The 16,414-nt window shown below is 37.8% G+C and overlaps 1 protein-coding gene across 1 annotated transcript; it reads right to left on the reverse strand.

Moving 5' to 3' along the window:
• Nucleotides 1–11,093: 11,093 nt before the first annotated feature.
• LOC115920640 (translocon-associated protein subunit beta-like) lies at nt 11,094–15,298 on the reverse strand. Its single transcript, XM_030976922.1, has 5 exons — nt 15,204–15,298; nt 13,387–13,544; nt 12,556–12,763; nt 11,920–11,997; nt 11,094–11,544 (listed from the first exon to the last, which is right to left on the reverse strand). The coding sequence occupies exons 2-5, from the start codon at nt 13,542–13,544 to the stop codon at nt 11,428–11,430; spliced, it is 561 nt and encodes a 186-aa protein (XP_030832782.1). The 5' UTR covers nt 15,204–15,298; the 3' UTR covers nt 11,094–11,427.
• Between the last annotated feature and the right edge of the window lie 1,116 nt (nt 15,299–16,414).

Genomic DNA, 16,414 nt, shown 5'->3' on the forward strand with positions numbered 1-16,414 from the left:
GCGGTGAAAAGCACATCCGATTTGTAATTGCGCCTGCATGTGTTGCAGTTGGCCCTAGCTACTGCACTAGGTCGAAGAGATTCGTCTTTGCCAACGGATCCCGTCTGATGAGTGATAGGGTAATACAGACAGTTGCGACAGACGAACAGAGAGAGGGAGAGAGAGAGAGAGAGAGAGAGAGAGAGAGAGAGAGAGAGAGAGAGAGAGAGGGGTGGAACTCGAAGAGACAAAGAGATACACCGTAAGAGAGGCAGAGGTATGCAGAGAGAGGTGGGTGAGTCAGAGAGAGAGAGAGAGAGAGAGAGAGGAAGGGAGAAAGAGCTAGAGAAAGAGAGTGAGAGATAGAGGGGGAAGGGGAGATGGAACTCCAAGAGACAAAGAGATACACCGTTACATGGTTAGAGAGGCAGAGGTATGCAGAGAGAGGTGGGGGAGCCAGAGAGAGAGGGAGGGAGAAAGAAAGTGAAGGGAGGGGAGGAATGTGAGAAGGGTTCAAATTTACATAAAATTATCTATTAAAATGTACACTCATCTTTATTTTCAGTTATTGATGGAGGTATTAGGACGGTAGTTATATTATATATCATTCTATTAGGAGGACTTTAACATAATAATGCAGGGGATTTTCTTTTTTCTTCATAAATAGACTTCATAATTCGGCATATTATTATGCAAGGATATTAATGCTAGATAAGATTATTTTTATCATCTATAACACCATGGCAGGAATTAAACAAACAAATGTTTTCATGTATAATTTCTCTTTGCTTGTATTTCGTTCATTGTCATAGCTCCTTGATTTTGTTGTGCTGTACCCGGCTGTTTTGAGTGTTGCTATGTTTAGATATCTTCGTTTTTGTAAGGTTCGGCTGTTGTGTGATGTCATATTTTCTGGCTGCTGTACTTTAACAAGCAATGTTATGAATGTTATTGTCAATATGTTACCATTGTGATAAAGATTATCGTATTTGTTTAATTAATTCTACAAGATTTGTATCAGTTTTATCATTTCATTTTAACGGAGAGGGGGCCTCAGTGAAAATAAACCACTGAATTTGACAAAGTTGAAGCATATACATAATAATCAGATATTATTGAAATAATTTTAGGCTATTCAATGTGCTGTGAAAGGTTGATTCCCTTTTTTTATCAGACGGTATATCAATTGACTTTTTGTTGTTGTAGAGTACACGAAAAGTAAGTTCAAGGGAGGAGAAAATATCCGGAATGATTTTAAGATTGTTCTATGTTGCAACAGTTGTCAAATAGATTTACAAGTTCGAGGGCGGATCAGGGGAGATGGGGCGAGGGGGGCGGTCGATCACTAATTCTCTCCCTCTTTTAATAAGTAGCAAACTTTTGCGATACGCTTTCGAGGGGTCCGCGGGCTTTCGCGGTACACAACATGTCGCGGTATAGTCATGTACATATTGTGTTATACAACAAGATATAACGTCCTTTAAAAAGTTCATGATCTCATACACTCTTCCTAAACATAGCCATCATTTTTCATTCTTGATTATTCTTCGATTATACTCTATAATCAATCTTGATTATTCGCAGTTTTCTCTGTCGATTCGTAATAATGGCCTTTCCGTTTCACATTTACCAATTCTGTAGAAATGGCCTCACTGCAACAAGCCCTTATTGACTCAATATAGTCTCCGTAAATTGTCGCTGTAAACAAAATTGTATGCCCATACACTCAGGATGTGTCATGTTAAGCAAGGTCCTAAATGTTAATTAGTCATCTGTGCTCACTCTATACTTGTCCTGAGTTATAACGTCTTAATAATCGCCCGGATATTGCAGGTGACGGGGTTTCAGACCTTTTTAAAAATTCACATGCAGACTGATCATCGTAGCCTTCCATTTTATACAATGTTATGACGGAAATACGTGAGGTTTTGCTTCACCGTGGTTACTAGTTTTAATGTATCACCTTTTAAGAGGGGGGGGGGGGGAGCAGAATTGTCGATTTTTTTTTTGCTCGTCGACCCTTTCACTTCCCTTATTCATGACGAAAATTAGGCCAGTGACCCGTCCTCGGTGAAGAAGTTTCTATCACGTTGTGTTCTACTAGGATTGTTGAAAAAAAGTTGTTTGCTTTTACTTAATTCATTAAAAAAAAGCAATTTGACTTTCTTCCAGAATCCAGAGTATATGTAGCCTACCTTATTTATCATCAATTTGTCATACTGAGTTAACGATTTGTGATAGTCTCTTTTCGAGTATTTTTGTCCACATAATAATGGACCTTAAACATAACTCCGAATTCGTCTAAAGTAGATCATTTCAACTTCATGGCAAAACGTAAATAAAAATTAGAGCATCCCAATAAAACTTGTTAAAATGCCAAAAAAATTGTGATCCATGTTACGGCCCTTAATACGCATATAACACGTCCCTCACCAGGCGATGACGTATTGTCATGACATCATAACCATGCAACCAATTCTAATACTTAGAAGTACTTCTTTCTCAACAATAGGGCAGGGGTTATAATACCTCAGAAACTTGGAAACTGGTAATAACATTTATGACAGCAAAACAAACTTTGGATGATTAGATGCAGTATATAGTGTTAGTAGTAGTATTATCAGTAGTAGTAGAAGTAATAATAATAATAATAAAAATAATTGTACATTTATATTGCGCACAACTCTGCCAACATAATGGCACTCTTGGCACACAGATCAACAAATCAAATCCATTACAAGAATATGGTCATCAAATCAAATACATTACATGAATATGGTCAACAAATCAAATACATTACAAGAATATGGTCAACAAATCAAATACATTACAAGAATATGGTCAACAAATCAAATACATTACAAGAATATGGACAACAAATCAAATACATTACAAGAATATGGTCATTAATCAAAATTCAACAAATTATATTACAAAATGAAAAGGCGACAAATGGTCAACCTAACTACAGATATAACTAATAACCAAAATTAATACACAATATTCTATCTCAGACAATAATCCTTACACTAACGGTACGCCTTATTCATCAACAAGGTCTTCAATTTTTGTTGAAAGGTTCTAATTGATGAGCTCAACTTCAAGTCCAAGGGTAGGGCATTCCAGGCAAGTGGGGCAGTAGAAGTAGTTAGTAGTAGTAGTAGTAGTATAGTAGTAGTAGTATTGTGGTTCAAGGCATGCCCACATAGAGGATTTTGTTGGGGGTAGGGGGAAAATGCAATGAATTATTGATGATTTATTGCATTTTCTTTGTTTTTTGTATTTGTGGGGGCGGCGACGTACCCTAGCCCCCGCTGCGTACAGTCATGATACAGTGGCTCAGCAATGGCCTCATTACTGTGAGCCCCCAGGATCAAAACCGTGTCGATTGGCTATATTAGTGCCCTTTTATGAGGCATTAATCCTCATTACTGTCAGTTATGACTTAAGGACGTAGGTCCCCTAGTTGATTAGCATACAAATGCTTTAGCAGTCACGCAAAACAAACACTCACAAATTAGTATGCAATAAAATCTGAGAATGTATTCTATCATCTAGATCTATTAGGAATAAATCATTGTCAAAATCATTCCATAAATTGGGGTAAAAATAATTATTGCACCATGATTATGACCAACAGTGTACTACTATAATGACTTAGTATTGCAGAAATACATGCTAAGTGCGCTTTACAATTAAGTTGACAGAATCGATAAGTCAGATCATGGATAAGATTGAGAATTATTTTGTTATTATAATTATACAATCAACTCTTTGGAATTATTTTGTTAGTCCGTAATTGTGTGGAACTTAATTGACATGTTTCACCGCCCATACCATCATTACGTTATACTGAACTTGAAAGTAGAACATTTAGGCCTACGTGGGCCCAGAGAAAGCGATTTCAAGATTTAAAAAGGAAAAACATTGCCAAACCGAGTTAATCCTGTTTGATACCCATGACTTTATTTGGTAAACAGACACCATAACCGCAAGTTATATGAACAACGGCAAACAGGTTGCTATGGACAACGCTAGAAGTTGAATCGAAATGTCATTCTTTTTGTTTGTTTCGTTCTAATCGTGTTTTTTAAAAATAATTTTAATACGTATTATATTGAATCATATTGCACATAGGAACGCGAAAGGAAACCATAATCTTAACGCAGTCTGAAGGACTATTCTCGTACTTATGCGAAGTGGGGGTTGTGTGACCAAAGACATTAGACAATAGTTTGGCAAACTAACCTTGATGGGCGGATTATTATTTTACCTATTTTGCTTGTAAGTAAGCAACCAGGATACCGACGGCTTCGCGTGACTTGGTATTGAGGATTTATGCCTTACTAAAGCGCACAATCGAATCGAATCGGGTTTCGAACCCGGGGCCTCTCGGTTACGAGACCACTCCACTACCACTGAGCCATCGCGCCTCCTCGACTTGCTTTAACTTTGTCACAACATGCGGGTATTTCTTTTGTTTGTGCCTTCGCCCAACATAGCGGTATTCCCCATAATTATTGTAGTCAACTAGATCCGGGATTGCTCTTGTTTGTGACATGGTTCTATAACATAGCCAAACAGGGGCTCAAAATCCCACATCTTTCCCAGAAAGCATGATCACTTTCATTTAACGAAACGAAGGCGTACTTTCTCGCCCATGGTGCAATTTCCGCTGAAAATTTTGACGATGTTCAAATTATTTGGACAAGTGCCTTCGTTGATGACGTCGTATCAGAGGATGTTGTCATCATGCTTTGTTCGGTACGAGCATAGGCGCCGGAAGTGGGGGGGGGGGGCAGTTGCCCCCCCCCCCCCCCCCCCAAAAAAAAAAAAAACAGTAAAGGAGTAAACATGGTTTGTATTTTTAATCCTAAAGAACGTAACAATAATAAAAACCTGAATTAAATCACATATACAATACCATTCAAAGAAAAAGGAAAGTTCAAAGGAATTAAATTTCATAAACATTGCGCATGCCACCTATACGGTATTTATCAATGGAGGTCTCTATGATAGCGATACGCGCATATCGTGGACATTGTGCGAGAATGGGAAAGCGTGTCCGTTTTTTTGTTATAGGAGTGAGAAGACATGAGCCCCTGAACGCTGGCGTACTGATGGGGGGGGGGGGGTGATGTATTTCTTATTCAAAACAAGTGATTTACAAATGTTGATGTTGTGACATGATTTTCCGGCATTTTTTCTCCATTATCTTTTGTAAGTCATACCTTTTTATGCGTTTGTTGGAAAATAAGAAATTCCCAAATTACAGTCAGGCGAAATACGCTTATTTAGAAACCTTTATGTCATGGTCTGCAAAGTGGCTGGGCCCGAGCCCCCCCCCCCCCTCCTTTTTGAAAAAGTATGTTAAAGAGAAAAATAAAGAAAGACGGAGAAAAAAATAAGTGACCTGCCAATGTCACAAATAAGGTATAAAAAATGCTCATCTGACCGTAATTAAATGCTTAAAACCCCAGAGCTTACGGGGGCTCCGCCCCAATACCCCACAAAGGGACCTAAGGCGGGCCCCTGGATGCTCATCTTACCGTAATTAAATACCTAAAACCCCCGAGCTTCCAAGGGGCTCTGCCCCCTGGACCCCAACAAGGGCTCTAAGGCGGCCCCTGGATGCTCATCTGACCGTAATTAAATACCTAAAAACCCCTGACCTTCCAAGGGCTCTGCCCCCTGGACCCCACCAAGGGCCCTTAGGCGGGCCCCTGGATGCTCATCTGACCGTAATTAAATACTTAAAACCCCTGAACTTCCGGAAGCTCTGCCCCCTGGAACCCCACCAAGGGCTCTAAGGCGGGCCCCTGGATGCTCATCTGACCGTAATTAAATACCTAAAACCTCTGAGCTTCTGGGGGCTCTCCCCCCCCCCCTTGGAACACGTCAATTGCCTTACAGAGGGCCCCAGGATGCTCATCTAACCGTAATTAAATACCTAAAACCCCTGGGCTTCCGGGGGCACAGCCCCTTGACCCCCTGCCGAGGCTCATGCCCTGAACCCCACGCCAATTTACGCTCTACCTGATGGATAATACTCCACATGGAAAAACGCTCCGCTGGACCTGCATGTAACGTGTAAGACTGGTGGTGATGCAGATTTTTCGTCTGCCCCCCCCCTTTTTTTTCTCATTACGTCACTGTCCCTGGAATACGGGCCCCCTGGAATGTTTGCCCCCCCCCCCCCCCCATCCCAAACTGCTTCCGGCGCGCCTGAGTACGAGTTAACATAACCTATTGGAAATCAAAGAAAACCAAAAATGCTATTATTATGGTGAGACTCAAGTGATTTTGAAGTAATCCTGATAGCAGAAAAGGATAGTCGATGCCTAGCCTTACAAGAAATAATAATTTAAAAAGAAGACTTACGCTTTAATAAATGTAGCGGCATTTTCATATCATTGTTTTCTTTTCTGTTATTATTTTGTAAATTGCAGTATTGGCGTTTCCATCATACGATGGGGTGGAGTCAGTGCACACTCAAACCCCGCCCCTCCAAGGGTAACAACACTCCACAACAATTTCTTTTTTTAAGGAACCGGTTTCGTATTAATATGCCTCTTCGGTTGTGATTTGTTTTTTTTTGTAAAATCAATATATTGATAAATATATGCTTTTTAACAAATCAAACAATCATACACAATAAATTGAAATAACATCGTAGCATCTTCGGTTGTGATAATATTGCTTTTGGCATTGTTCTTTGTTGGATATATTTCAGAGTTTTTTTGCCGAACTATGTTATACTAGTATATTGTTTCAGTTATTTCACCCTTTTCGTCATTTCATAAAAATAGACTTTTAAAAATTAAACGTTTCCCGATCTTGTATGATCTTGTTAACGCAAGTGCAACAGCACTGTTTTGATAGTGGGATGACCCCGGAGATACTCACGAGACAGATCAATGGGGAAAACCTACTATTATCAGTTTAATGAAATTTTGAGGGAAAGTGAACAAAGTTTTTTTTTCATTGTGAAACATTTTATTAAAGTGAAGTGGCGTTTCTGCAACAATAATTTCATCAAGCTTCATTGAAAATAAATGCTCTCATCATGTGTTGTAGGGTTCGTACTCCCATCATGATAATCTATTCAGCTGAGGTCAGAAATATTTACTCCTGCCAAGCTAAACCATGGACCTTGCGTAGGGTCCATGGTTAAACCTGACCGTCAGAGGAGGTCAAGTGACAACACGATGATTGGAATCACGAGTTGTTAATTGGCAAGGCATGGGATTCGATCATCATTACGTAATATGAATTTGCAAACATTTGGAAGGATGAGGCGCTTGTTTACTTTTATTTCAGACCTTGATTGCAAGCAAAACAAAATGAACAGCACTTCGTTAGGACTTATCTATCAGTCGACTAATCATTCAATTCAACTCGATATATTACTTATCCAATGTACGTTCAACATGGCATTTTTTTTCGCTCACATGTATATAAACAAAATTTAAAAAAGGCTCCGACACGTGAAATGGCGCCTGGCCGGAAAACTCCCCAGGGAGCGGTGCTTGGGCACTTTCATGTGACGATTGGCAATTAAGACCGGGGTAATGAGGATTATAATGTAAAGTGCCTAGAAAGGTGGTATTAATCGCTACACAAATGCGAATGTTTATAATTTACAATGAACAGACCTGATATAGGATACAAAACAATCTGGTGATGACAAAGTGATAATCATACATAACATTGGTTTTTGTTTGGTTATGGCTTGTTTCGTATTTTTATGTTATATTATGTGATTAAGCTGGTCCTCTAGGAAACACTGGTTATTTGTATAGGCAGAGTATGATGGGCTTTGAATTCGAACCTTACAGATAGCTTAATAGAGGCTTTCTATAAAAGCCCCTAGAGTATTCCTTTAAAGGCTTCGTTACTAAAGCATTTATTTACGGATGTCAGATAAACCAGTAAAGAAACTCCTACCATTATACTACACGAATTTTGTGTACAAAAAAAGGCTCATCGTATTAATGAATATTGTAATAAACAAGCAAACATTTCATATTTTGAAAGGGTAAAGTGGGAAAAAGTGGATTAAATTGAAACGAAACCCAAATCCTATCCATTTATCTTTGAAAGAAACAAAAAGCCCAGGAAAATGTAGAATCACGGATATGGCAATTGTATAACAATTCAATTAAAAACATCGTTACTTTACCAACTTATTTTGTGGTTACGTTAAAAACTAATTACTAACCGAAAGGAATTTGATCGCCCGTTAAGGCCTATTAAAATATCGGTATCGATGCGTTACTTCCGATTTAATCAAATTTAATTAGAATCTAAGTAAGAGTCAAGAACATTTTATAAGATTTATAATCAGTAATCACGAGATGGAAGTAATATAAACAGCCAAGATTAGTCACGTTACTCAGGTAAGGATGAAGATAAAAATTGAAAGTGAGAATTAGGCTTGTAGAGAGTATTAAGTAACTGAATCTCTGTTTCATTGTGAAGTGTGTCACTAAAGGAGGAATTTGGTTGCCATTGTTATCTATCAAAACTGAAATCGACGAATAATTCATCGTCATTAACGGGAAAAAATGCCAAGAATCGTTTAAGCTTACAACTTGAAACAAAATCCTTTGTTTCTGCGTGTCTCTTATATTCATATACAACAATGTCATGAACACTTTTGAAAAACAACTCATCATGCACGAGGGCAAATTAAAAATGCCCCATTGTGTATCGGTAGAAATCGTGTTTGGATGACGTAATACGTACGTCATTGTAATGTTTGCACGTTCAAAAGGTAACTGACTAGATTACTGATATTGCCTTAACTTGATTTTTCGAAAGCCTTTGCGATCGTTTTAAACATATCCTCGCTCCTCTCCTAACAGGAGGGTGGGGTTCGTTTCTACATGTATAATTTTTTTCGAATGTCAAATACAGATTGACGCATTCCATGTCGTATTTCAATTATTATAGTTAGGTCCAAAGTCAGATCGAAGAAGAAGATTCCGAGGACAGCGGATGATGATTCCCGGTCACTTGCAGAGAAAGAAATAACCCGCCCCCCTCCCTCCGATTCTTTCAATTGTTTTCTCTTCCTCACTCTCTCTCTCTCTCTCTCTCTCTCTCCTCTCCCCTCTCTCGTCCTCCCTGTATCGTCTCCCCTCTCTCTCTCTTTTTCTCTCTCCTCATCTCTCTTTCTACCTCTCCCCCTCTCTTCCTCTTCTTCAGCCTTCCTCAACCTTTTCCCCCCTCTCTCCCTTATCATGTCTCAGTTTATCTATCTCACTTCTTTTCCTTCCCTCTTTAAGTTTCAGCTATCACACGAACATATCGTCCACCCTGTTTAATACACTCCAGTCTTCCCTAGTTTCTTGTTCACACTTTCTTTCCAATAGTTACCTCCCATCTCCCCATACTGACACCGTCTTTTCATCGAAATGTTCTACGAACTCTTCCTTTCAGTCCGACACTCCTCCCTATCTTTTTCTCACTGTGTATTGTTTTCCTCTCGACTTTACGCATTATTCTCTTAAAATGTTCTCCTTTTATCTCTTTTATCGCCATCAGCCTTCAGCTCGATCTCATATTCCTCTCTAGTTTCTTCATCCCAGTTTTCACTTCCATATCCTCCCTCACAAACATAATTCTTTTTATCTCTTCAATCTCATATCTCTCTACTCCTCCTCTACTTCCGTCCTCTTTTTTGTTGTTGTATTCCTCCCCAACCATTTGGAGTTCCTGTCGAGTCTCGTCTCTTCTCTTCCACCCTCCTCCCTCCTGCTCTCTCTCTCCACAAATTTCTATCATTCTTTTTCTTTCCATAATCCGTGTATCTTGACTTCACAAAAACAACTTGTCAGCTTTGTTTTAAAGGAAGTTTAAAAGTGTTTTGTTTCTTTTATAAATTCACAAAATATTTTCTCCAAGACCGAGATTGACATTGACATCAGCAAACATAGACTTTGAACAAAAAGACCCCTCCCCCATCCCAACTTGGTCTAATTACCCTACCTATATAATATCTTATTCTTTCTTTGTTTATGGCTGGCTGCAAGACAAAATGGGCCATTATACGTGTAATTTCCTACCTCTTGAGTGTCAAGTCTAGAACACTATTTTCTCACATAAACTAAACTGTATTATTATAGGCCAACACAAACCGATGCATCTCGTGTTAATAATACTATGACCATTTGCTATCAAATTTGAAAAGGGAATTGAGTTCAATTCCCTACATGAAAATGTACCAATATATGCAAGGCAAGAGGGAAAAAATGAGGAGTACATATGAAATGTGACACACATCTTACTAATATTATATTAACTGATCAAAAAGTCTATAAAAACCTAAACCCCAAAATACCCATAGAAAATAGACAAGAAATTGAAAACATACATGTACAGTATGTCTTTTTTTTGTCAAGAACAAGACAGCATATGCCTATTTGCTGATCAGTTCTTTTATTGCATCGTTCTGAATTTGCACAGACACATACCAGAATATGAATAAAGGCATGAAACCTTACAATAACCTAAACAATCCACTGACAAGAAAGAAGAGAAAAAAAAAATTAAAGTTGTGACCTCTACTGACGTCTACACAAAAAAAGAAGTAAGAATACTGCACCTATGTAATAAAATGAAATTGAAGAGAAAACCAGATGAATCAACATGTTATAAAACCCACAGTTTACTATTTGCAGCTTTTTAACAAAATTTCTTTGAAGAAAAGCATGATTAACATTCAAATTAAATCAATTTTTTTTAAGATGAGCCTGAAAGAATGAACTCCAATATTATAATTCATATTTCTTGTTGATATAGTTTGTTTTTTCATGTATTTCTCTATCATTGTCTAAAGAATAACAACCATCTTTACAGTAATGTTTCGTACCAATCTTGTTGATATAGTTTGTTTTTTCATGTATTTCTCTATCATTGTCTAAAGAATAACAACCATCTTTACAGTAATGTTTCGTACCAATCTAATGTATTACTTGTTGGTATGGGATCAAGATTGCATGCATTCACAACTGAATCTAATCAAAGGACTGTTTCACTATTTCTCAAGATAAAGCTATCAAAAAAGGGATCAATCAATGATTGTAATTTCTCAACACATCAGTATTTACCTATGGAATGTATATATGACATGACAAAGCCATGGTTAAACATGTATTTTTTTTAAAATTCACAATCAGTGACTGATCCATTGTTTTTCTTCAATTTAAATTTCTTCAAGGAGCATATCAATATCACTACCACAAAACCAGGATCTGATCTTAACATGTAACAAGTCCAACAAGACAAACTTAAAAAGACAAAATTGGGCCCTCTGAAATACTGCATACATCATTTGTTAGACAGGGAAGAATTCTATCCATAAAGCATCATCCTGATTTTGTGGTAGTGATTTTTTTCCAAATTAAATAAAGGATTTAACTTTGGGATAAGGTTTAAGATACATCAATGTTTCTTGGTCTTGAATGAAAGAGCCTCATATTTTGACTTGCTTCTGAACCAGAGGAGGAATGGAATGCCGATGGGAGCGATGGTCATAACTGCAAATGCAGCCCAATCCATCTGTAAAATAAATGAAAGAAAGAAATTAATACATTGTAACTAGAATTCTAGGCCTCTAATATTGGATAACTCATTTCGGTAAATAACCGAGCCTATAAGTTGGAAATACATGACTGCCTCTTCTTACTTCTTTTATTAGCTGTTAAATATTATATCGTACAAAATAAAGACAACAACACAAAACAACAACATTAAATTTAAACACTAGTTCTTGTGATTGAACTGTTTTTCTATAGGAATTTGTTGAATAATTCTGAAAAAAGAAAACTGTGTCAACCTCTTTGCACATGTTTAAAATGTCTTCTTAGCTGCGATATGTGGTTCTCAAGTGCCTGATTTCTATAACTGAAGGTAGAGACAGAATGGAATACTTACATAATGTGGGGAGAATCTCCTATCATAATCTTTTACTGCTACAACACCGGCTTTTCCTGGAGCACTTGTATAAGCAGTCTGATGAGAGATAAATACATAGAGATTAGTGTAATATGGTGGTCAGTGCTACTCCGTATTGCTCTTACAGACACTGCACAGACATAAGTATTGAAACTAGGATTTCTTGCTTCAGACAAAATTCAAAAAAAGAAAGAAAAAAATCAGTCCACTATGCAAAAATATTGAGTTAAAAAAGGCTAGTGTTTTCAACAAATAGACAAGGATCAAGCACTCCCACTTGGATCCTTATTCCTTACACAATGCCGAAATACAATTATGAGGAATGTTATCTTTCCTAACAAACTGCATATTTTGCAATTATATACACTATTGATACATGTACACATAGACTTTCAGGGACATCAGTTTCTTTTTAAAAGTATGCAAGCACTATGAAAGTCAATGCTATTTCATTATCATAGAAATAAATGTACAGAAAAATGAACTGGCCATTTCCCACTTTGTTTTCTCTTTACAATATACTCATTACAACAGATAAGCAAATTTCAAGTTTGCAGTTGGATAGAGATATGGACCCGAAACGTTAATCAGTATTCTAAAGGCCCCAACACATACCCTAGCTTCTGATCCTTCTGATGGGACATAGGTGACGGTGGCGTGTGTGACGTTGTAAAAGCCGTTCTTGAGAGGCTGGAGGATGACTGCGTGGGTCACGTTGCTGGCCGGTGAGATGCGATCCCACTGGACCTTCAGCTGACCGCTGACCACGGCGAAATCACTCTCGGCAAAGGACTCGTCGTTGAGGACAACCTGGGATGCAGCACTGTTTGTTGGATGAGAAGAAACAATACAGGGTATACGTGTGGACTAATCAGAAGAATATATGTTATTTAACAATAATGCCTGAGAGCTTATCTATTCTGATAATCAACTGTAGCTCTCACATAATATAACACAAATTTTATTGCTGTACCATAGGGACAATATCCTTTGATTAATTACATAGGAGGGGAAAAATACCACATGATAGTCCTTAAATTACTATGGTACATCATCTCTATCAGTTGATGGAACTACAGACAACTATACTTGTGATAAATAAAGTTGGACTTCATATATTTAAAAAATAGTCTTTTAAATACAAGATAACAAGGTAATTATTGTCACAAATTCGTAAACGAATGCTTTTTTCACAACAGACTTAGCGAACTGCAAAAGTCTGTGTTGTGGTAGTTACTATTTCAGAATTTTTGTGTTATGAAACTTTTGCAAGTCAGAAACACTCGCAAAATTCAGAACAACAACGTATTATGCCCACCAATGTTTCTACTTCCCGATCTTACAATTACAGCAGCTGGAGCCTTCCTTCCAAAACTAAGATTTTCAACATTTAATGGAAAACTGACTCGGAATAAATAGAATAAAAAGGAAATTGATGATATTTACCTGCTTCCAACATTGTAGATGGTATAGAGCACAGTCATGTCCCTGCCTTCCACCAACCATTGGTTCAAGAGAGTCTTGGAGGCCAAGAGTTTAGCCCCATCCTGGGCACTGGATAGTGCCACGAGGCAGGCAAATGCTATGAACAGTGCAGCCTTCATCTGGAGAGAAAACCAAAATAAATAAATCAAAATTAAATTACAAGCTAACAAGTCTCACATAAAGTTGAAGGTACAAGTTTCTATGCATGCTAAATATGATGATTTTAATTTAACTCCATAGATTAGATAATATAGATGTTGATAGATTACATGTACAGTATAAGCTTGGCTTCTACATTATTGTTGGAGATACTTGGAAAGTAGAAACAAAATAAATAATGTTTGCTGAGTGCAAGGTTCTCTTGATTAAAACAAAAGAAAAAAGAAAAGAAAAGACAATGTGAGCAAAATGTTGTTATGTAAATGAATGAAAAATGACAAGAGAGAACACCCACTAAAAGAGTAAAAATCTCCATGTAGAAGTAGAAGTTAGATGTAAAATAATGACATGGAATGATATTTTGCTTACACAAGTTAGAGATTTCCTACAGATTTTTTTTGAATGATACCAATATTTTTCACGCTATGGTCGACCAGCTAAACACAAGTACACAGCAATCCAAACGAGGTGAGTTCTGAGCAATTGTAGTACCTTAATTTTCAGAAGCATGGGTGCATGGGTAAGGGATTTTCAGGGACTCTTTTTTTTTTTGTCAAACCCAACTTGTGTATATTGGGCAATTCCTAGATGAGAGCAAACAGCAATTCTCTCTTCTAGGGTGTAATCCAGCCTACTCAATTGGTCAGGCTTCGTCACCAACTTTATTAAGCTACATAACATGTTTCTCGTCCTTGCCCGCTTGGCCAGCTATATTTAGCATGGCGGCCATCTTGGAGGAAAAAATAGCAAAAAAACGAGAAACATTATTTTTGTTATTTGGCATTACCAGTAGGCGTAAGAAAATAACCCGTTCACCATCTACTTTATGGGTGGTCCATCTTCTCAAGGATTTATCGCTCATAATCTGAAAGTCTCTGTAAAATGCATGAAGAAAATCATCGCGGAATCCGTTTTTCACATCGCCAACGTGCGGATTGGAAACATGAAGCGTCTGCGAAAATGTGTACGATCATTGTTTTAGCAGTCGCGTTTATGCAGACGATCCTTATTCTCAGGCCAGCGCCTATTGATTATAATACATGGAAACCCTAAAAGATATCCTAAAATAAACTTATCCATGACCATGCACAAGGTTTTGCATACTCTAATTTAGCTTATTTTTAGTATCTAGATTCAATTTTAATATAATTTCATTTTGGCTAAGCTGGATCAGTGATCAGAAATTAAATGAAAATTGAAATCGCCACTCTCATAAAAATAGTTCAAATTCCACAGCAACAACACCCATCCACCAGATAATACAATACATTTATCACCAGAGGATTAATATAGACTATATAAATATATTAACATGATTTTTAAGTTATAAGCTTCCCATCAATATCAGTCAATTGATGTTGGAAATTGAATTCTGGTTAGCATAAATACCTTTTACAATCATGACGCAGATTTCCATATGTGGGACTCGACAAAACTCAATGGGCAAGATCACTCATGGATAATGTTTTAATTTGCTTATGCCTGGCTCTCTTGATATCAGCCGTTCTTCGTTCATCACATCTCAAAGAATATTAAAGGGGATAAACCCATCAACAGTTAGTAACTTAAGTTAGATTGATATAAATTATCATTACTTGTAAGAAAAGATTTTCACATACCTTCACGTGTAAATGTCTGCAACAAGAAGTTGCCACTCAGGCGTTTTCTGATTGGTCAGAATTTTCAGCTTAGGCAAAGGAAGTCTCGTTCTAACATGTTTAAATCTATTTTATTTTAGTCTTAATTTTGTCATCATACAATTTCAAAATAAGACATTTAAATATATGATATAAATTTTTTAAATAATTTAATGATTTTCATTATAAAAAACTGATAAAAAAGGGAAAAAAATATGTGGTTCGATTGGGTTGCTCAAGTCAGCTACCGAAAAGAAAAGCGCCGGGTGATCTTGGAAATATGATTTACCAATTTGACAAGTGGACATTCATCACTGATTACCAACAACAAAGAAAGGGAACAAAATAGTTGACTGACTCTACATTGTTTATTTCTGAAACAGGAAAAAGATAGACACTTTGAAAATAAAATATCAACTGAGTTCAAGTTGAATTAATTGATGACAAATATATCTCTTGCCTTGCAAGTAAAATTAAATCACAAAGAAATTGCACTTTGGCCCAGTGCGTGGGGAAGTTTTGCAGGGTCTGAGGGGTGCACTATAGCTGCCATTTAGTTCCAAAAAGGAGTGCTATCTTACTTGATACATTCCTTCTTTATTTACTTATCAATTACATCATATATCTCACAGTCCAGGCGCGGATCCAGGATTTCTTGGGGGGGGGGCAAATTTGAAATCAATTTGAATTTGAAAATCACGCCGGCCGATAATTCGCACCCACCCCTTTGAGCGCCAGGGGAGGGGCCCATCTCCAAAAAAAAGGTAAAATTAATGTGTTTTTACACGTTTTTTCCCGGCCCCCAGGCCCCGGGCCTCCCTCCCCTGGATCCACCACTGCATATAAATACAGTTTCTGCCCTTTCAAAAAATTACCATAGTACACAGTATTTTGGCATTGGTACTATATACCATGGTACTACCATGGTAGTACCCAGTGGCGTACGCAGGATTTTTTCAAGGGGGGGGTTTTAAAATCGGGTCCAAAATTTCGCAACGACTCAGGAAAATTTGAAAATTGCGCCGGCCAAAAAGTCGCTCAGTGGGGGGGGGGGGGGGGGGGGGGGGGGGGGGTAAGCGGACACTTTTTTTTGGGGGGGGGGGAGTTAAAAAAAAAATCGCAACGACTCAGCCAGCCGAAAAGTCGCTCAGTGGGGGGGGGGGGGGGGGGGGGGGGGGGGGGGGGGTAAGCGG

Source organism: Strongylocentrotus purpuratus, unplaced genomic scaffold, assembly GCF_000002235.5.
Source record: "Strongylocentrotus purpuratus isolate Spur 01 unplaced genomic scaffold, Spur_5.0 spur5_scaffold_9, whole genome shotgun sequence".
In the NCBI taxonomy this organism is placed as follows: Eukaryota; Metazoa; Echinodermata; class Echinoidea; order Camarodonta; family Strongylocentrotidae; genus Strongylocentrotus; species Strongylocentrotus purpuratus.